Below are 22,069 nucleotides of genomic sequence, written 5' to 3' on the forward strand. Positions count from 1 at the left end.
TTACGGTTTCTTCTTCATCCTGTGAATAATTTAAGCTTGCAGTTTAAATTTCCAAATGTATGGCACGTGCTTGTTTTTTAAGTTGATTTCTAGTTTTATCACATTGTGGTCAGAGAATGCTGAGAAAGAGCTCTGAGACCTAGTTTTTATAAGTGTCCGTGTGTACTTAAAAATGATGCGTGTTCATCAATGAAGTAGATGTGTAAGCTCTATGTATCCATCGTGGAGTTGATTGGTGAGATCCCCAAATGCTCATTTCCCCAAAGGCCATGTGGCTGTTGGAGCCTGCCTCCTAGAGAGCGCTCCCGGGCCATTACCCAAGTGTCCGAGCAGCATTCTCTGTACCACACTGTTTTTTCTGAAAGTGTTTCTTTCAGACTCTCAGGCAAGGCCTGACTCACACTGCATTAGGGAGAAGAGACTGAGCTGGAAAGCTGGCCCTGCCCTTCCCCCTATTTCTGACACTTTTCCTTCCCTCAAACACCTCTGTTCATCTGGCTTAGAGGCCCCAGGGTCCCTTCCTTTCTCCCTTGGGTCCCTCAGTCTGCCTAGAGCCCCCCCAGCTAGTGGACAGTGAGTGTTTCATAGGCCCAAGAAGACAAAACACCAGAGGCCAGATGGTAGAGCTGTCTGGAGTCAGTGGCCCTGGGATCAGGTCTGGAACATTCCGTCTGCTGCCTTTTTCCTTCCTGACTCCCACCCTGCCCTGTGTGCCAGGATGTGCTAGAACCCAGGCCTGTCAGAGGACCTTCAGCCTACACTCATGTAAGGCAGGTGCACGTGCTGGAGCAGACAGAGGAGCTCCCGTGCAGCCCTGCTCCTAAGACACCTTCAAGGTGTGCTCTTGCCAAGGTGGCATCTTTCAGAAGCGACAGCTGGTGGGAAGAGCCTTGGACAGGGAGTTGGAACCCTGACTTTTTGCTGCTGACTAACCTTGGGAGTTTGGGCCAGTATCTTCATCCAGGTGGGCCTCAGTTCCCTCATTTATAAGATAAATGCACCCTTGACTCCTTTCTATGGCAAATCATCTTTCCAAAGAAGTTTGTGGAAAAGCAGCCATCAGGCAGTTCCTCCCGTGGGCTGGCAGGCACAGGGCTGTCCCCATTGTCCTGCCCAGTCCTCTGAGAGCCCCCTGTGGAGCCACAGTCCTCTTCAGGAAAGAGGCCTTGCCCACCTCAGAGGTCCAGCTCTGCAAACACTTGAGCCCCTGTGGAGGCGCCCACCTGCCTCCTCTCCATGGGAGCATTGATCCTTGTTGCGGCACCGCTGCCTGGAACCACACGGGTCTGTGCAGCCAGCGTCCTTGATCTCAAACTGTTTATGTGAAAGATACTTCAGGGCCATAAGTTGGTATAGCTCATGTTTCTTAGGGTTCAGGGTTTGTAGAAAGTTCGTGCTCAGTTTATATTAAGAAGCACCAGCTTTCCAAGAAGGGCAGGAACATAGCCACCTCTTACATTGGAGGTGACAGCAAAGCCCTTATGGCAATGAAGACTTCCCTCTGGACATTTTTATGTTAGATGCTGACACCACACATCACCTGGCTGGCCTGCGCCGAGCGGATTTTCTTGCCAGTTTAATTTCTCAAATCTAAGTGACAGCTTGAGGTGCAAGTAAACAGTGACAGGAACACGGTCGCTGTAGCTCTAGGCACTGTCAGATTCCACAGGTGAGGAAACTATTCACAGCCAGAGCTTAACGCAGTCTCCACTGCTTAGGAACTTGCCTCATCTGAGCGAGCCCGCCGACATGCCGAGCAGGAGAGAGATGAACTGGCGGACGAGATTGCCAACAGCGCCTCTGGCAAGTGAGTCTCCCGTGGCCGGGGGTGGGTTCTTTGCCTTCAGGCATGCGCACTGCTGAGAAGGCTGGAGATGTCCACGCACCTGGCATCAGCGGGTGGATTGCTCCTCCCTTGCTGGGCCTGGGCTGCCTCAGCCATGGTACCCCGTGCCAGACCTGCTGAGCCCTGCACACCACAGGCAGGAGCCGTGGGGTGCACTAACGGGCACTGCACCCGTGCCAGTCCTGCTGAGCCCTGCACACTGCAGGTGGGAGCTGTGGGGTGCACCAACGGGCACTGCAGGCCTTCACTTTCCAGCTAGCTTTGGCGAGCAGGTTCCTCAGATAGGACCTTTCTCTGAATTCATTTTTTCGTTAAAAGTCATTATGTTTTTTTCCAGTTCAGTTGATTTCTCCACTTAATTACTGAACTGAAGGTCCATCACGTGCCTTTTTGAGTATGCCATCATGAGTAGTTAGAATTTGATTGTCAGTGCATTGGAAACCACTGAAGAGTTTCAGCAGGGGGGAGGCTGGGGTCGTGCTTGCGTTTTGAAAGCGACTCTGGCTGCTGTCTGTGGAGAACAGCTGGAGAGAGGCAGGCAGGGCAGCGGGAGGCCACCCCAGCAGTCCAGGTGAGAGATGACAGGCCTGCATCTGGGTGGTGGCAGCAGGGGAGGGTGTTTGGAAGTGTCATCAGTGGGACCTACTGATAGATTCGGAGATGGGTGCAAGGGAAAGAGAAAATTCAGGATGGCTGCTCAGGTTTCCAGCAACAGGGTGGGTGGAGGAGCCTTCCCTGAGGCTCCCATGCTGTGCTGAGCTGCGATTGAACCGTCCCCTCCTCCTCTCCCTGCCAGGTCCGCGCTGCTGGATGAGAAGCGGCGTCTGGAAGCTCGGATCGCACAGCTGGAGGAGGAGCTGGAAGAGGAGCAGAGCAACATGGAGCTGCTCAACGACCGCTTCCGCAAGACCACGCTACAGGTGGCCCATGCAGGAGCCCGTCACCCAGGGAGGGCTGTGCCACCCCTCAGGCACAAGTGACTAAACTCCTCTCCTCTCTAGGTGGACACACTGAACGCCGAGCTAGCAGCCGAGCGCAGCGCCGCCCAGAAGAGCGACAACGCGCGCCAGCAACTGGAGCGGCAGAACAAGGAGCTGAAGGCCAAGCTGCAGGAGCTCGAGGGTGCTGTCAAGTCCAAGTTCAAGGCCACCATCTCAGCCCTGGAGGCCAAGATTGGGCAGCTGGAGGAGCAGCTTGAGCAGGAAGCCAAGTAAGAGGTTTTTGGTGCCGTAAACCAAAACTTACCAACTAGACTCAGTCGGAGACAAAACAGGCATGTCCCTTTCGGGAAGGGCTCCCCACCGCGCGGGCAGAGAACATATATAACCAGAGTGGGAGAGAGAAGGTGGTGTGAGCTGTGAGAGAAGAGCTGCGAGTGTTCAGAGGCTGGGAGGACAGACGGCCTCTGTGAACAGTCAGGGAAGGCTGGGCTTTAGGACTCAGCTCAGGGCTTACCATGCGGCACCCCCTGATTTCCGAGGCACCCTGAGTTTGCATCTCCTACCCAAAGTCGATTTCCCAAGCGTGTGGCATCCCATGAAATGCTAGTTTGCTGCTAGAGAACAAATGCAGTATGACACAAATCAGAGCCTTTCTTCTCCCCATAGGAAGGGATTGCTTAACAGCTTTCATACTGTTGTATTAAAGCATTCTGAAATTGATGAGAAATTGTACAGTACAGCTGCTGGCAGGCGGGCATTTACAAAGCTATTAGGTCATAGTCCCCAGAGCCAGGGCAGACCTTTCAGATTCACCCTCTTGCTGGGGAGCTTGGAGCCCAGAAATACAGGGCTCGTGGCCAGAACCCTGCATCCTCCCCAGCCCCTCATGCCAGGACTTCCCACTCCACTCTTGGACTCCAGTGGGCTGAATCAAACAATTAAGGGTTTGTTTCTAGTTGGAATTAACATAACTCACCCTTTCAGCTGACTCCGTCCCTATCTACTTTTGCATAATATTTGTTAAGGAATAAAATAACTTTTTCTGTCTTCCATGGAGTCCTCCAAATAAGTTACCTCTCCTTCATATGGGACGACGTGGACCCATCTAGAAACATGGATTTGTTTCACCTCTAACCAAACAGGGAGTGTAGGGCGTTTGTTTTTTGGTTTTTTTCAATGTGAGCTGCCAAAGCCCTACATCACAGGAGGTAATTAGTAAATTCTCAAGTGAAACAATCACTTAATAAATTGGGTTGTTTCTCAGGCTAAAAGTTCAGGTGATTAAACTAAGTATGGCGTCTTCAAAAGTCTATGTTAAGTATAACTGACAGGTAGATTGTATGTAACATTTGCTCTTAAGAAGATCACTGTGTACAGACCAGGTGCGCTGGCTCACGGCTGTAATCCCAGCACTTTGGGAGGCCGAGGCGGGCAGATCACCTGAGGTGAGGAGTTCGAGACCAGCCTGGCCAACGTGGTAAAACCCCGTCTCTACTAAAAATACACAAATTAGCCAGGCATGGTGGTACACGCCTGTAGTCCCAGCTACTCAGGAGGCTGAGGCAGGAGAATCGCTTGAACCCAGGAGGTGGAGGTTGCAGCGAGCAGAGATGGCGCCACTGCACTCCAGCCTGGGTGACAGAGCAAGACTGCATCTCAAAAACAAACAAAAAAAGTAAGATAATTGAGTACAGTGATTAATACCTGTGTACGGTAATTAACACCTACACATGCAGGAATAATGCGCTTTTTCTACCTTTCGCTATTGAGGAATCCATTAAAGGCAATTCTGATTTTGACCAGAAGGAAAGGTTTCAGCACCACATTAGTCGTGATATTCTGGACAGAGAGGTCCATAATGCCCCCACCATGTGTCATCTTCCCAAAGAAAAAGGACTTTAAAAAATATTTTTTCCCACACAAAATATCATTTCAAGAATTTCAAAACTACTGTGACCACTTTCACAGGGAACGAGCAGCCGCCAACAAATTAGTCCGTCGCACTGAGAAGAAGCTGAAAGAAATCTTCATGCAGGTGGAGGATGAGCGTCGACACGCAGATCAGTATAAAGAGCAGGTACATGAGGAAATGCCTCCCTGGGAAGTGCGTGAGCAAAGGAACTGGTGGAGAATGAGGTGGTGGCACAACTGACCAGTGGACTTCAGGGGCCTCCCGATTCTGATGTTTCAGCTAATATGGGCTGTTCCATGTTCCTGGTGGGCACTCCCAGTACCCGAGACGCAGGAGGGTGGGGAGAGCAGGTCAGGAAGCAAGTTCAGTGAGGCCTGGACTGAACTGTAAAGCTCCTGCTTTCTCCACTAGAATATGCACTTTGTGAGTACAGGGATTTCTGCCCATTTTGCTCCCTGTTACCTCCCTAATGCCTAGTATAGTTCCTGGATATTGCTGGCAGTCATGAGATACTGGCTGGGTGTAGGGTGGACGCAAGAGATACTGAATAGAAAGTGAAGGGAAGACAAAGGTACTGCACGCTGCACCCGAGTGAGCTTCAGCGTCTGCATCCAGGCCCCCTTTTCTAAGAACACAGGGAATGTTCCACAGGACTTTGAACTGTGGGTCAGGCCTGCCCTGATTGCAGCATGGGCAGCTGTACCCTCCTTCCCGCTCCCTGCCCTCTGCCTGGTGAGACTTCACACTGCAGACACTGGCCAGAAAGGTGGATGGATCTGACTTCACTGCCTTTGGCCCGAACCCTCCCCAACTTCATTCATTCAGTCAGGCAACCTGGCCTTCCCTTCCCACCCCCACCCTTGGGGCCTAGCAACACGGAGCACAGTTGAGGGTGGTGTGCGCTGGACCCACGAGGCACTGACCAGTGCCTGTGTGGCTCAGGAATGAAGGGTCCAAAAGGGAGGCTCTTAGTTCTGTGGCATGTCATCCCAGGGTGGCTTTCTGCTTGAATCCGAGTCTAATATCTGAGATGCCCTTCCTTGAAAGGAGGTATAAAAATGCATTATACAATCTCCGGGGCTGGGGACTGTCCCGCATTGCTGGTTCTCCCACATTTTGCAAGAATAGCAATTCCCTTTCAGTCCCCTAGGTCACGTGTGTGAAGATAGTAAACTCTGTCATTTTTCTGCAGAAAACTCACTGGTAAAAACGGAGTCTTGAGTACTTTTTCGTTTCTTTTGGCCTAGTGTGCTTTGTAGATGCTGGCTTTGCTGAGAGCGGCAGGCCGGTTACAGAGCCTCTGACCAGCCCCCAGGCATGCGTGTACATCCGTGTACACGCGTGCTCACAAGGGTAACAGGCAGAGCCCCACACTGCCACGCTCAGGGTGCACAGAGGCCGACACTGGATTCACCAGTTTGGTTTGTTTTGGTTTATGTACCCTCCCCAAGATGGAGAAGGCCAACACTCGGATGAAGCAGCTTAAACGCCAGCTGGAGGAAGCAGAAGAAGAAGCGACGCGTGCCAACGCATCTCGGCGTAAACTTCAGCGGGAACTGGATGATGCCACCGAGGCCAACGAGGGCCTGAGCCGCGAGGTCAGCACCCTGAAGAACCGGCTGAGGTGAGCAGGCATGCGGCCCTGAGCTGACAGGCAGCTGCTTTGCGGGTTAGCTTAGGCTCGGGGCGCAGCTGGTCAGAGGAAGTTTACTTAGATCCATACCCAGTGACCCATTCTTTCTCCTAAACCACTTCATTTAAGATTTCTGACCTTTATAGTCGTCCTTGGGGAGAATAAAAGAGGAGCAGGCCCCACTCATTGCCAGTCACTAGAGGACCACACTAATCCACCACACCAGGCTGGAGCTGGGTCAGGCGTCCATCCCCGTCCAGACATCCATTCGCGAGGTGAGCTCCCAGCCTCTGTTGAAAAGCAGGGCAGGAGCTCCTCCCGGGACCTGGTGCCATCAGCCCTCCTCAGCACTGTCCTCCTCACCACACTGGATCTGCTGTGTACCAGTGAGAGGGCGGAGCGTGGGAGAGCTACAGCTGACATCTCTGCCCCAGAAGACCAGGTCAGCAGAGGTTTCAGCAAATCTGGCCGATGGGCAGATTTGGTGCATACCCTGCTTTTATACAGCCACCAAGCTAAGAATGGTTTCTACATTTTTAAATGGTTATAAAAACAAAGAATATGCAACAGAGTCCCTATGTGGCCCCCAAATTCTCAATAAAGTATTTGCTATCTGGCTGATTCCCTGGTTAGCAGGTAGAGCTTGGCCTTAATCCGTCTTCCTTACCATTTCCATCACAGACAGTCCTAGGCTGAATCAAGTCCTCCCCAGTTCTCCGAGGACCCTGCTTCACGTACTCTGCAGGCAGGGTTGTGGGAGAGGCAGCAAAGCACACAGTCTTTCCCCATCGTACTGCCGCCCCCACAAGGTCACGTCCAAGGAAGGGGTGCAAGGGGAAGGTTCCATGGCATTGAGTGGTTGAACATATTGACAGCCACGTGCTCCTGTCTGTTTACCCACACACATCCGCTTCCTGTCCTCTCCAGGCGGGGTGGCCCCATCAGCTTCTCTTCCAGCCGATCTGGCCGGCGCCAGCTGCACATTGAAGGAGCTTCCCTGGAGCTCTCCGACGATGACACGGAAAGTAAGACCAGTGATGTCAATGAGACGCAGCCACCCCAGTCAGAGTAAAGTCGCAGGAAGCCAGAGGAGGCAATACAGTGGGACACTTAGGAACGCCCCCGGTGCCAGCCTGCCTTGAGGCCTCCTGCAGATTTCAGAAATTGGCAAGCTACGGGATTCCTTCCTGAAAGATCAACTGTGTCTTAAGGCTCTCCAGCCTACGCATACTGTATCCTGCTTCAGACTTAGGTACAATTGCTCCCCTTTTTATATATAGACACACACAGGACACACATATTAAACAGATTGTTTCATCATTGCATCTATTTTCCATATAGCCATCAAGAGACCATTTTATAAAACATGGTAAGAACCCTTTTTAAAACAAACTCCAGGCCCTTGGTTGTGGGTCGCTGGGTTATTGGGGCAGCGCCATGGTCGTCGCTCAGTCGCTCTGCATGCTCTCTGTCACACAGACAGGTAACCTAGTTCTGTGTTCACGTGGCCCCCGACTCCTCAGCCACATCAAGTCTCCTAAACCATTGTGGACTCTAAACTGCACTTGTATCTCTCATTTCCTTCAAATAATGATCAACACTATTTCAGTGAGCAAACTGTGAAAGGGGCTTTGGAAAGAGTAGGAGGGGTGGGCTGGATTGGAAGCAACACCCATTTGGGGTTACCATGCCCATCCCCCAAGGGGGGCCCTGCCCCTTGAGTCGATGGCGTCCCGCATCTACTCATGTGAACTGTCCTTGGCCAGGGCTGATCTGTGCATAGAAGGGATAGTGGCCACACTGCAGCTGAGGCCCCAGGTGGCAGCCATGGATCATGTAGACTTCCAGATGGTCTCCCGAACCGCCTGGCTCTGCCGGCGCCCTCCTCACGTCAGGAGCAAGCAGCCGTGGAGCCCTAAGCTGAGCTGGTGGAAGGCCCTCCCTCGCCAGCCAGGCCCTCACGCTGACCTTGCAAATTCAGCCGCTGCTTTGAGCCCAAAATGGGAATATTGGTTTTGTGTCCAAGGCTTGTTCCAAGTTTGTCAATGAGGTTTATGGAGCCTCCAGAACAGATGCCATCTTCCTGAATGTTGACATGCCAGTGGGTGTGACTCCTTCATTTTTCCTTCTCCCTTCCCTTTGGACAGTGTTACAGTGAACACTTAGCATCCTGTTTTTGGTTGATAGTTAAGCAAACTGACATTACGGAAAGTGCCTTAGACACTACAGTACTAAGACAATGTTGAATATATCATTCACCTCTATAACAATTTAATGTATTCAGTTTTGACTGTGCTTCATATCATGTACCTCTCTAGTCAAAGTGGTATTACAAACATTCAGTGACAATGAATCAGTGTTAATTCTAAATCCTTGATCCTCTGCAATGTGCTTGAAAACACAAACCTTTTGGGTTAAAAGCTTTAACATCTGTTAGGAAGAATTTGTCCTGTGGGTTTGGAATCTTGGATTTTCCCTCTTTATGAACTGTACTGGCTGTTGACCACCAGACACCTGACCGCAAATATCTTTTCTTGTATTCCCATATTTCTAGACAATGATTTTTGTAAGACAATAAATTTATTCATTATAGATATTTGCGCCTGCTCTGTTTACTTGGAGAAAAAAGCACCCGTGGAGAATAAAGAGACCTCAATAAACAAGAATAATCATGTGAACATGGAATCTGTTTTCTCACCTTCTGTTCTCGATTTCCCATCTGTGATCTGACTGGAGGGTGGGTGCTACACACAGACTTCAAATGATGGCGCCAGGCCCTTTTCGCGAGGGCGCCGTCTCCCAGGTCAAACGACAGAATAATTCTCAGGCCAGTCCTGGCTCCAACTCTTGTTCCTGCCGGTGCCTTGAGGGGTGCACGTGCACTAGGAAGGGAAAGACCACCCAAAGGCAGGAGCTGGCCCAGCTGTCAAGGGAGTGATTTTGGAGGGCTCTGGTCACCAGCCAATGAGGCTCACTGCTGGGTTAGGACATTTTCAGGGGTCCAAGACATTTCAGGCCGCATTTTCAGGCAGACACGCATTGAAGATGATGCTTTTGGAGGATTCAGTGATGAGGCCAAGGGCAGCCTCTCTAGTGCGGGCCAACTAGGATGAGAGAAATACTAGGGCAGCACAGAATCACACAGAGAATGCTGATTTCTTGTTCCATAATATTCTCAGGTTAGGCTGGTTTTGGGGGTAAGGGGTCTATGACTAGGCTTCTTGGCAGCAGTGGAAACGTGTGAAGCGGGCCAAAGTGCCCTCTTCCTCCTGTGCCACTACCATAGGAGAGGAAAGGTGAGTCACAGGTATGGTGCTTCAGCAGGGTTCCACCCCCACATCCAGTATCTTATCCAAGAGTGTATGCAATTTAGAGGCTTGTTTTTCTCAAAAAGTAAGAACTCTGGGCTGGGCGCAGTGCTCAAGCCTGTAATCCCAGCAATTTAGGAGGCCAAAGCAGGTGGATCATTTGAGGTCAGAAGTTCGAATCCAGCCTGGCCAACATGGTGAAACCCCGTCTCTACTAAAAATACAAAAACGAGCCAAGTGTGGTGGTGCACACCTGTAGTCCCAGCTACTTGGGGGGCTGAGGCATGAAAATCACTTGAACCCAGGAGGTGGAGGCTGCAGTAAGCCGAGATCACACCACTGCACTCCAGCCTGGGTGACGGAGGAGGGAGACTCTGTCTCAAAAAAAAAAGAGAATTCTTCCCTACTGGCTGGTCTGACTGGTGTTCACGTCACAGTTTCCCAACTACTCAGCATGCCAGGAGAAACATCTGTGTGGACCAATTCCAGGCCCTGATTCTGTAAAGATACTATTTAATAACTAAAAGGGACCCTTCTTGACTGACCCAACACTCCAGACCTAATGAAGGGTAGTTTATACAACCTTTGTTGGGCATTCAGAGCACAAGGAAGACAGTTTATGGCAGCTGGGCTTTGAGTGTATCAGAAGGTCAAGCTGGTCAGCTTCTACCCAGCAGCAGTGTGGTTCCCGGTGAGGAGGAACTCAGGCAAGACTTGGGAGAGGCTTGCTCTTTCGTCGAGCCTGGGTCTAGATGCCATGAGGCGGTGCCGGGGCTTCGTTTAGGGCCGTAAGCGCTCTGCCCTTGCTGCATCATAGATGTCGGTTTTTGTGGTTGTTTTTATTTATTTATTTTCTTTAATGCAGCCATTCCAGGGGACTATTTTAAACTGCTTCAAAGGGATAACAACTTTTTTTTTTCCCCCAAGGCAGAGTCGCGCTCTGTCTCCCAGGCTGGAGCACAGTGGCATGCTCTCAGCTCACTTCAACCCCCACCTCCGGGTTCAAACCATTCTCTGCCTCAGCCTCCCGAGTAGCTGGGATTACAGGCACCCACCACCAGGCCTGGCTAATTTTTGTATTTTTTTTTTTTTTTTTGTAGAAACGGGGTTTCGGCCGGGCGCGGTGGCTCACGCTTGTAATCCCAGCACTTTGGGAGGCCGAGGTGGGCGGATCACGAGGTCAGGAGATCGAGACCACGGTGAAACCCCATCTCTACTAAAAATACAAAAAAATTAACCGGGCGTGGTGGCGGGCGCCTGTAGTCCCAGCTACTCCGGAGGCTGAGGCAGGAGAATGGCATGAACCCGGGAGACGGAGCTTGCAGTGAGCCGAGATCGCGCCACTGCACTCCAGCCTGGGCGACAGAGCGAGACTCCGTCTCAAAAAAAAAAAAAAAAAAAAGAAACGGGGTTTCACCATGTTGGACAGGCTGGTTTTGAACTCCTGGCCTCATGTGATTCCTCCTGCCTTGGCCTCCCTCCCAAAGTGCTGGGATTACAGGTGTGAGCCACCATGCCCAGCTGATAACACCTATTTCTAGCCTACTGGCTTGAGGGGACACTTCCAATTCCTGATGGCATCAAGCTATAGATTTGTCACATCATTGTGTCACCAATTTTTCCTGTCCCAGGAAACCTCAGCTAAGATGAACTGTGGGCCGTAAGGCCAAGCTGTTCTGCTAGCCAGCCCTTCCTATGGCTCTGGGTGTGACTGACCCAGGGCCCTTTTCCCCAGAGGCCGGTGCTGCTGACGGACAGACATGTCCATGTCAAGACTGGAGAAGAGAGCTTTCTGTCGCCAAACCACACTTTCCTGCTCTTCCTTCATCCCCCCAGAAAAGAGAAAAGCCAGAACAGGCTCCAGGTTGGAATCATTAGGAAGTAGTGGTGACTCCTCTCCCTCGAGTTCCAGGCAGGTCTCCCCTTGCGAGGCCCCACCCACACAGGCTTCCCAGTCTCCGGAAGGGACGCGAGAAAGCACCGCTCCCTTTCCACCTTTCCTCCCTTTTCCACCTTTCCTCCCTTTCCACCTTTCCTCGCTTTCCACCTTTCCTCCCTTTCCACCTTTCCTCCCTTTCCACATCCACACCAAGAGCTTTCCCAGATGTTGAGTGTTTGCCAAAATGCCGTCCTGAGCCAGCTGTCAGGACCAGACAGAGAAGTCCACTTCCTTTTGTAGGCACCTGCCATTTGGGAATCCAGCAGATTGTGAAGTACCTCATTCTTGTTGGGAATCTTATATGAAGCTATTGAAAGGGTGTAAGTCCATCATGCTACTGCTTTTTCAGAGACATTCACTGTAGCTACAGAGCCTATAAACTGGGCAGAAAGTGTGGCCCCAGCCTTCAACCCCTACTGAGACTAGGCAGCCCAGTAACAGGCTCCATTCCAGCTGACTGGATGTCACAAAGCCTTATTCGAGAGATAACGTGACATAACCGACAAACTGGGTCTCACAGATCCCCATGCAGAGCACTGCCTCTCCCAAGTATGTACCATACTGCACAGGTGCCAAGGTGCCCCCGGCTTCACGTGGGCCACATCTCCTGTATCTCACAATCACTGTCAGTAGGCGCAGCTGTGATGGTGTCATTGCCCGACTCCTGGCAAGATCGATAAAGCACAGCATCAAAATTTGCAGAATGGGAAATACAAAATTAGCCGGGCATGGCGGCACATGCCTGTAATCCCAGCTACTTGGGAGGCTGAGGCAGGAGAATCGCTTGAACCTGGGAGGCAGAGGTTGCAGTGAGCCACGATCATGCCATTGCACTCCAGCCTGGGCAACGAGCGAAAATCTGTCTCAAAAAAAACAACAACAAAAAAAAAAACTTGCAGAATGAGCATCAGCAGCTTAGAAGGAAATTCTGGAGCCTCACTGGAACCTGCTTTTCAGGAATGCTGTTTCACCAACACATACCATGAGACAGAGCACAACACTGTTACGGTCGGGGAGGGGGCAGAGCTGGCTACAGGGCCCTCCCTAAAGCTGTGGCTCCACCCAGCATGCCTCCCCTCTCCCAGAAGTGCCAGATTCCACCTTGGCTCTCAGGAGACGCACACTAGTGGCGTCTCTGGGGCAGCTGCCAAGAAAGGCAGAGTCAGCACGCACAGCGGGCACAGGAGGAAGGCTACGTGAACCGATTCCTCCTCCTGCAAAGGCTGTGCTGGCCCCGCCACTCGTCATTTCCAAGCCTTCAAAACCTGCTCCTCTCCCGAGGCACAGGACAGAGCGTGGGAGTCAAGGCCAGCGAGGCGTCAAGTTTGGAAAGGCACAGCAGAAAAAGACTGGGCTCGTGCCCAAGCCTAGCTTCACCATGAATTAGCCGTGCAAGCTCAGGCAACTCAAACCCGGGCCCACTGTCCTTTCTGCCACCTGAGGTCAGAGCACTGTGTCCTGTCCTCAGGTCACCTCTGTATAGTTCTTGCAGGCCTCACTGTGACTCAAGGTCCCAGCTTTGGCTCCTGGGTCTCAGCTGCATTGGTCAGGGGTCATTTCTGGCCACTCTGGGCTGAAGGAAGTGGAGAGCTGGCTACTACTTCTTATAAGAGGACATTTGGGAGGGAGGGATGGGACTGAGCGGCTGAAATGAAAACACCTGGAGGCAAGAGGCTGTCCACCACCCAGGAGATCAGCCCCACCAGCAGGGAGGAATGGCACCCAGACGCGGCTCAAGGAGGGCTCATTCCCGGGGTTTCATGGAGAGCGACGCGAAACCAGGTACGCGGCAGCTCCAGGAAGAAAACCCACACAGAGGCACTCTTTAGCTAGACAGGCAAACAGTACATAGCAGCATTCATGCCAGGTGGCAGATGCTCTCTCTGACCATGTCCAAAGTAGCATCTTACACCCCACGGTCCAAACAGAAAGCAGGAGATGAGGTCCAGGGAGTCAGCTGCTTTCCTCACGGGGGGTCATTTGCCAAGAGCTGCTACAGCCACAAAAAAAATGTCACTAAGGCTGGCCATGGTGGCTCACGCCTGTAATCCCAGAACTTTGGGAGGCCGAGGCGGGTGGATTACCTGAGGTCAAGAGTTCAAGGCCAGCCTGAACAACATGGTGAAACCCTGCCTCTACTAAAAATACAAAAAAAAAAAAAAATTAGCCGGGCATGGCGGGGGGCACCTGTAGTACCAGCTGCTTAGGAGGCTGAGTCAGGAGAATCGCTGGAACCTGGGAGGTGGAGGTTGCAGTGAGCCAAGATCACGCCACTGCACTCCAGCCTGGGCGACAGAGCGAGACTCCATCTCAAAAAAAAAAAAAAAAAAAGTCACTAAAGTTGGTATATAACCCCCCACTGCTAAATTAGACTAGCTAAGAAAATTTTTTTTTTAATTTTTAAAGTGAAAGTCTCTTCCCAAAGGGATCAGAAATAAGCCCAAGAGCACACTGCTACCCCTCCAGGGACCTGGCCCAGGCTCTTCTGGACCCAGAGCAGTGGTGACATGCAGTGGATGACATGTGGGCCCCTGTAGCCAGGGCCCTGCCTCCAGCTATCAACTGAGTGACCAGCAATTGGCAGCAGAGTCTGGATAAGAGAAGCCCAGGGTGTTCAGATGCAAAGGAAGTGAGAAAGCATTTGGGGAGCCAGGGACGAAGATTCAGGGCTCCAAACATCATCTGTGCTTTACCGTGAAAGCCCTGCTTGCTGTGTTTTAGTTGGGGTTCCTACGTAAATAAAGAGGTCGGCTAAATGTTGAGAGCTCTCATCTAATCCAATCCTTCCAATGAGGGCTGGGAAAGATCTGGAAGTTGCTGCACATCAACAACAGGCTTCGGATTGTCCTCTCAGCCACTGCAGCTCAGCTGAGCACAGCACACACCCACTGCGAGTGTCCCTAGAGACTCAGCTCAGGACAAAATCTCCAGGAACTAACAGCAGATATTCCTGTCTATAGATTAATAGAGAAATGTGTGACAATGGATCCTACTTAATAGTTCTTGTTCACTCAGGGTTTTTGTGGGTTTTTTTTGAGACAGAGTCTAGCTCTGTCACCCAGGCTGGAGTGCAGTGGCATGATCTCAGCTCAGTGCAACCTGCATCTCCCAGGTTCAAGCGATTCTCCTGCCTCAGGCTCCCAAGTAGCTGGGAATACAGGCGCCTGCCACCATGCCTAATTTTTGTATTTTTAGTAGACACGAGGTTTCACCGTGTTGGTCAGGCTGGTCTCGAACTCCTGACCTTGTGATCCGCCCATCTCGGCCTCCCAAAGTCTCTTAGGGTTTTGATTCACATCGTTTTCATTTACTTATAGTTTTAAAACTATAAAATATACTGTTTCTGTTGTTATAAGCAAACAGTGCTCAGAATCTGATGCATTCACACAGGCCCCCAGTTTACACGTTCTTCAACGTGTCTTCCTACCAAATATCTGACACCTTCTCTCACTTGCTAGCATTAACCTGAGGGATGAGGAGAAGTGCCAGTTCGAAGCGACTTCTAATCCCAGAATGACAACATCTGTCATGAATGGCAGCACAGCTGCAGGACCAGCTCCCGGATCCATCCCAGTTACTCTGGGACTTTGTGAACTTCCGCCCTCAACATCCTGGTCCTTCCTTTCAGATTTTCACATGGGGCCCAGGCCATTCTCAAACTGCTCCTGGAACTCACAGCCAAGCCCAGAAGCCAGTGCCAAGAAACAGCATGAGGACGCCCGCTCCGCACATAAGACATCTCCAGAGGCCGCCTGATCTCTGTCCCATTCCACAGCTACTGTGCGTCCGTCACGTGTCCCATGTCAGAGCAGCAATGACGTTGGAACCTGGCTTTACACACCCCAGCTCTCCTCTCACGGGATGGCAGAGACTGAATAAAGCAACGTCAATCCTTTTTTTCTGTGAAATTTATTGTTTCCACATTAAAAGACTTTTTCTGAGGGGAAGTATTTTTTGTAGCCACATGATGACCCTATACAGCTGCCCAGGGGAGGAACCATCAGAGTCGTTAACATGCCACGTGAGCTCTGAATAAATAAAAGCTACAAAGCCCAAGTCATACACAAATATCTCAGGCAATAATGTTTACAAACCTATGTACAATAAAACAAATGTAAACAGTAAATGCAGCATGAGAGTAATCAAAGGATGCACAGGGACAGCCGCCGCTGTTCAGTCCACCCCGGAGCTGGCACCGGCCCGCCCTGGAACCAGCCACTCACCCTTCCTAACACAACGGGACGGCCCTTGGAAGAGAAAACAAAAACGCTCCAAAGATGTCGTTGAACTGAAGGACGGGAAGGCTGGGGAGAGGCTGCCTGCCTCTGTCACCCCGAGTCTGAGGCGCACGGGGGAGGAGACAGCACAGAGGCTCGGCCTGTGTGTACCCCGTCCCAGAGGCTCCTGCCACGTGGGGCTCAGACAGGCATTGTGCTGCTCTGGGAGGCAAGTCCATGGAATGGTAGCTGCTGAAGTAAAATCAGAAGGTGCAGAAAATGTTCCCTAATTCAGTAACCTTCCTGACTCTTTGCCAGAAACAGGCCCAAACTGTGAGGGGCGGAGTTGGGGGACACATGATCATGAGCACTGGAGATGCCTGGGTGGGAGCTCACGAGGGCACACATTGAGCTGATTTGGGGGAGAACTTCTAGAAGATTTGCAATGTCCTAAACACAACTAAATCCTATCAGTACAGCAGAGTGGGGGCTATGAGGCAGGTGTGATGAATGGGTACTTCTGCATCCAGTGACCAAGTAATACACGTATGTATCACCTTGCGACCCACGAAAGTGCAATCATGTGAAACCAACGGCACTACGGCGAGAAGAGAAAATAGCCAGTATTGATATCGCGCAGAGTTCCGGGGCTGGGCAGGGCCCAGCAGCCGCCACTGCATGCAGCCTGCCCTCTGCCAGCCGTGCGGAGGCAGACGGAGGGGCACGGGGCTGGGCCCAGGCACCGAGGGGTGAGGCGTGGGTGTCCTGGGTTGTTGGAGGAGGGCAGGAGCCCCCACCTGGAGGCTGGGCACTCACACACTGAGAGGCAGCATACCCGGTGCTGACGACGGACGCGAGGAGCCCAGACCAGGAGGAGGAGGAGCGGGGTCAAAGCCGTTTACTGCCCTGTGGGAGCAACCAGAGCACAGAAGGGAAGAAAGGGGAAAAGAAAAACAAACTCATTTAAAATCACTCACACACAATAGGAAATTCATCTGCTTTCTAAAATTATTCCTCGCCCGCAGTAGGGTTCTGATGGCCCAAGGGGCACTGGCTGCCTGGAAAGCACCAGCTGGTTGGAGAATTGAGCCTTTGGGAATCCTGGGGAACCAGGACCACGTGACCTGTTTGGCAACTGCCGCACACTGGCCACGGAAGCCACAGTCCTGATTCTTTCTGCCCATAGAGCAGGTCTAAATGCCTGGCAATAGGGAACTAGTTAAATAAATAATGGTACAACTAAACAATAAGATATTGCACAGCCATTAAAAACACATTCCACAAGTTTTTTAATAGCATGGGAAAATATTCAGAATGTAACTAACACTAAGTGGAAAAAGATGCAGGTTACCAAACTGTAGATTCAATGATATGAAAGAAAAAAAAAGCAAATAGTATATATTCTAGATTCTAGACTATAGCCCCTTAGACAGACATTACTATCCATGTAGCTAAATTCAGAAAGCAGGGGCGGAGGGGGAGTGTGTATAAATAAATGTATATATACACACATTATATATATGCACACACATATATATACACACATCAACATATATGTACATAGGATCATATATATCATAGAAAGAAAATTTAAGAATCGTTACTTTTCTTCCCTCTGGGCTGTGGGTGAATTTTGTTTACTACTTTATCCTTTTTTAATCATTTTCCAAATCTCCTTACATTTTCCAAATATAATGTATTAATACATGAATATCTTAATAGGGTGGAGAAAAATAACTTTTTAAACATTGTTTAGCAAGCAACGCCAGATGAGTAGGCTTTTCGATGCACTCGTGTGCAGACAGCCCAGCCCAACCCAATAGCCTGCAGCCAGGACCCAGCACCCGGAGCCCAGCGACACAGGGAGCCCCCCAGCGTCCCCCTCACGCACCCAGAGCCCAGCGATGCAAGGAGCGCCCCCAGCATCCCCTTCACACACCGTGCAGTGCAGCCACAGGAAGCAGAGAGGGGGAGGGAACGTGCAGCCTGGAACCTCTCTCAGGAGCCACTTCAGCCTTTCCACCTTGAAAAGCTTCCCAGGAAAATTTGTCCCACTAGCAATTTGGGAGATAAAGCCAACTACAACAAGGGGCCACACTGCACCACACCTGCCCACTGCTGCCCCCACCTACTCATCAGAGGGCTCCAAGGAGCTGAATACAGACTCATGGAGAGAGGTTCTCCTCAAAAAAAAAAAAAAAAAAATTGCCGACACACACTCCCCGCAGAGACAGCTGTTTCGTACACTGACAGGGCGAGGATGGCCTCACAGAGAAACAGGCATGCAGAGACTTGACAAATAGACCCTGCCTACTTGGAAGAAACAAAGTTCACGTCTAAAGAAACTAAACTCAGAGTACAGATGTGGAGTTTAAATTCCAACCACGCATACAGAGACCAAGAGCCCCAGGACAAAGGCTCTGACAAATGTCACTTCTCCCTGTTGCACACTGTCCTACTTCGACGACAAACAGCCGGATTGTCTCTTTCCTCACTGGGTTAGGAGAGGTCTGATTTTTGAGCTTCAACACATTTGCAAGTTTGAAACCATCCTTCCCACTCTCCCAAGGTCACAGGCCTGTGCCTCTTCTGGGGCCAAGGCCATATCCTATTTGCCACGGTAGCCCTCATATAATAGGCTCCATCTGTCTGGCTAGTCCCAGAGTCCCTGACACCTGCTTCTCCTAGCAACTTCAGGGATAACCAGGCAGGCTCCACAAATGGCCGCAGCTCTCAGCACATGTGAACCTCAGATTCCTGGCCTGACACATCACAGTGGCAGGCAAGCCCCCAAACCTGTACTGCAGACAGCCTCCAGAACCCAGCAGAAAGGGAGCACTGTTGGATGCCAAGAAGAATCTGGCACCTGGGACACAGGGGTATGCAAAAGCAGCAACTAGGAGATGGCTCCTCAAGCAGGTTGAGGATGGGATTCTGGCATTTTCAAGTGAGATAGACCGTAAGGAACAACAGGGTCATCCCACTGTTCCACTGCCAAGGCAACCAAAGCAAGAGAAGCTCCAGCCATTAGCCTAGGCTCACCTAAGGAGCCACTGATGGGGAAGTCGGGCCCACAGCTGCCTCCAGATGCCCAGGCCAGGACCCTTTTCTAGTCTCCTCCTGGTCAGAAGCCACCTAGCAGCCCTCAGAAGCAACCACTTCGGCACTCCAATGCAGGCCGGCTCTAATGGGAAAAGTCAGTGGTGCAGCCCAGACTATAAAGAGAGAACCAGTAAATTTCTATATGGACAGAAGTGGAACGCTTAATGTGCAGGTGGGTAGAGTAGAGACAGAACATCAATCCACCAGGGTCTCACCTAGTGCCTCTCTCCTGAGTCAAAAAGTAGAAAGTTAAAGAACAGAGAGAGAAGAAAGCTGGCCTTCTAGATGGGATAACAGGTCTGGTGAAGTCCCTTCGGAGGCCTGCAAAGCTGCGCACGGGGAAAAGATTTTCAAGAGAAGAGACTCTCTATATGCAACAGATTCAGTTTCAGGCAGCAGCAAAGAGCCACAGGGCAATGTTCCAGTGGACAAGACAGGACTGAAGGAAGAGAGATGGGGCGGGCTTGAAGATACAGATCTGGGAATCATATATGTAAAAAAAGGTTCCAGAGCTATAAAATTTCATGATCTTACCACCAAAGACTAGTTAAGGAGACTGAAATATAGAGAATCCAGCTAAGAAAAAGTGCTAAGGTCAGTTGTAAAATGTCAGTGGAAGAAGTGAAAAGGGGGAAGAGCCGAGGCACACTTAGAAGCTACTCAGGACAATAAATCTAAAGCAGCTGAGATGAAGGATGGAAACATTAACTCTGTCAAAGCAGCAAGGATGAGGACACTGGAGAGGGCAGGAGCGTGGGCCCAAGCTATCCAGAAGAGCCTGCAGGCAGGCACACGCCACACCTGAGTCTCCTATTTCAGTGGATGAATGTGAGCTCAGAGCAGCTCCAGCCTGCTCCAGTTCTCAGCCCAGGCTCTGCAAACTGCAAAGCAGTTCTGAAATGTAAGGCAGATCTTACACACGTCCCCATCTACCATTCCATTTTAACTGGGGACTCCATGCGTGAGCACAGAGGTGAGGGAGTGCTCACGCTGGTGCCTGATTTGAGAAAACAGAAGCAATTGGGTAACGGGAAGAACCCCAGTCCCAGGAAGACAGTCAAAGGTGATCCCAGGGCCTGACAGTGACCCCAAACCCCCATCGCCAGACTCTGAAATCAACACTACAGCACCCTAGCCCATCTCAGGCGTGCCACCTGGCATGCTACTCCCAGCCACCCCAGGACCACTGCAACTAATTTGTTCTTGTTTCTCTCGGCTGAACTAATAACGGCATACAGTCAAGTCGAACAGGAAAGCTCACTGCTGGGCTGCGAGTTGGTTAAAGCTGAGCCAGCCCCATGCAGTTAGTAGAACCAGATTGTTAACGTGTCTTCCAGCACACACCAGCATTAAGAAAGAATGAAAAAGAGCACAGCAAACAAATTCAGTTACCCATGAACAACGTGGGAAATATGACTTTTTCTTGCCTAATAAAAGAAAGGAAAACATATTATACAGTAATACAAATACTATTTCCACACCATGCCCTAAAATTAGTCCATGCCCACCTACACACAGCCCAAAAGAACTCAGAGCGGCTTACAAAAATAGAGCATGTGTTACCTAAGAAACTACATAAAGTTATGGGAAAAAAAGAGTGTTTTTGAGAGAATCCAAGTGATCACACTCCACATGAAATGTGTGTCCTTTCAGATGGTGAGACAAAGGGTGGCCATGGCACCTGGGAAGCAGGCACGGCAGCCCATGTTTCAGGAACTGGCAGAAGTGCTCACAGACTAGACAAAATCCTGATTCCAAGAAGCCCTCAAGTGCAGAATTTACAAAATACTTTTGAATCCCACAGAGCAATATGCCCAGTTAAGGTATATTGTTTTATGTGAGAATGCTTTACTGCATCTAAAGTTTCAGCGGGTGGGAGGGTGAACACATGTACACCCACACACATGCACACAAACCTACTTTGATGACGTCTCTCCCCCAAACAATCCTGCCACAGGTTTCCAGCGGCACTAGTGAGCCATCGCCACGGTGCTACAGACTCCTCAGGAGTGAGAGGGAGGGCAGGCAGGTTCTGCAGTGGACGGCTTTTTCAAATGGAGCGCTTTTCTCATGCCAAAACTACAAGCCATACTTCTCCACTTCTATACAGACAGGCTTTTGTTTTTTTAACCTGCCAGAGTGTATCATGGACCTGGGAACTGGGATATCCTGCCCTTCCTTTTGCGGCTGCTACACAACATCTTGGTTTTCATCTGGTCAACAGGTCGGCAGAAGAAAAGCCAGAGGTAAAAAGCCAGATAGGCCAGAAGCCGGAATCGAAGCAAAGCGGCGAGAAAGTGAAAACACAGCAAAACCCACAAAAGAGTTATCCTCAGGAATACAGCAACTAGAAAGATAACTCCAGCAACAGTAGGTTAATATTTCAGTGCACATACACAATCCATTTATCATATAAGCTAAACACTCACACAACAGCCAGCCCACAAAAGCATATTTCTTAACAGAAAAGGCACAATGTAAAATGTCTATCATTTAAAACCAAAACTAAGTATCTGCAACTGTTCCGATTGGGAAGCACAGCACATTTCCAGGTTCAGCTCAGGAAGTAAAGCCTACACTTACATCTCGGATGCTCTCAAGGGGCAGGGGTGCAGTCAGTGTGCCCAAGGCCCGTTCCTGGCTTCAGCTCACCCTGAGGTCTCCACATCTCCCTGAGAGCAGGTTCACCTCTTGGCAACCCCTGCCCTGGTGCTCTGTCTCGGGAGGCAAGTGGCAGGCAGGAGTAGTGACCCTGAACAGGCAGTGTCATCCTTCCCTCCTCGTGACTGTCCTTAAAGGCTTCCACACGCACAGGCACTTGTCCAACCTATCCATTTATGGTTCACACCTGCTCTCATGTAAGGCACCTGAGGCCCATCAAGAAATATGATTCCAAGGAGAGACTAATGACTACTCTAGTAGCAGGTCATTATGAGCTGCAGGAAAAAATAATTAGGCACTGCTTCCGACATTTACAAAGACTACCCTAAAAGTTCTCCATATCCTTCAGGGGAAACAGCTACTGTCATGTAAAACCATCCAGTCATTCCATTTATCATTCCAGTTTAAAAACAAGGGCTGCCTCAAGTCTGCCTGAAACTCCCAAGCCTGAGGAAAATCAATTTTATATTTACTCCACCCGAGGAAACCCAATGGTTAGAATAAAGCTCT

At 50.5% G+C, this 22,069-nt stretch overlaps 2 protein-coding genes across 12 annotated transcripts in view; one reads left to right on the forward strand and one right to left on the reverse strand.

Moving 5' to 3' along the window:
• MYH10 (myosin heavy chain 10) overlaps window positions 1-9,017 on the forward strand; it is a 163,587-nt gene extending 154,570 nt beyond the window's left edge. For all 7 annotated transcript variants that reach the window (XM_063629436.1, XM_063629434.1, XM_063629431.1 and 4 more), the window contains 6 exons: window positions 1,719-1,807; window positions 2,643-2,766; window positions 2,848-3,056; window positions 4,756-4,864; window positions 6,151-6,323; window positions 7,260-9,017. In XM_063629436.1, the coding sequence (XP_063485506.1) occupies window positions 1,719-1,807; window positions 2,643-2,766; window positions 2,848-3,056; window positions 4,756-4,864; window positions 6,151-6,323; window positions 7,260-7,404 (849 nt within the window). In that variant the 3' untranslated portion in view covers window positions 7,405-9,017. The remainder of the gene's footprint in view (window positions 1-1,718; window positions 1,808-2,642; window positions 2,767-2,847; window positions 3,057-4,755; window positions 4,865-6,150; window positions 6,324-7,259) is intronic.
• NDEL1 (nudE neurodevelopment protein 1 like 1) overlaps window positions 1-22,069 on the reverse strand; it is a 55,549-nt gene that overhangs the window by 7,434 nt on the left and 26,046 nt on the right. The window contains exons 9-10 of one of the 5 annotated variants that reach the window (XR_010118251.1): window positions 11,705-16,702; window positions 11,042-11,635 (exon numbers count right to left, since the gene is read on the reverse strand). The exons of 2 other annotated variants lie outside the window; for them this stretch is intronic. Coding sequence is in view for 2 of the 3 variants with exons in the window: in XM_055258512.2 (XP_055114487.1) it covers window positions 16,609-16,702 (94 nt within the window). In the remaining variant the exon portion in view is untranslated. Of the gene's footprint in view, window positions 1-11,041; window positions 16,703-20,290; window positions 20,326-22,069 lie in introns of those variants that run through there. 2 more of the 5 variants (XM_055258515.2, XM_055258512.2) reach the window with 2 other exon arrangements.

This window comes from Symphalangus syndactylus, chromosome 20 (assembly GCF_028878055.3).
Source record: "Symphalangus syndactylus isolate Jambi chromosome 20, NHGRI_mSymSyn1-v2.1_pri, whole genome shotgun sequence".
In the NCBI taxonomy this organism is placed as follows: Eukaryota; Metazoa; Chordata; class Mammalia; order Primates; family Hylobatidae; genus Symphalangus; species Symphalangus syndactylus.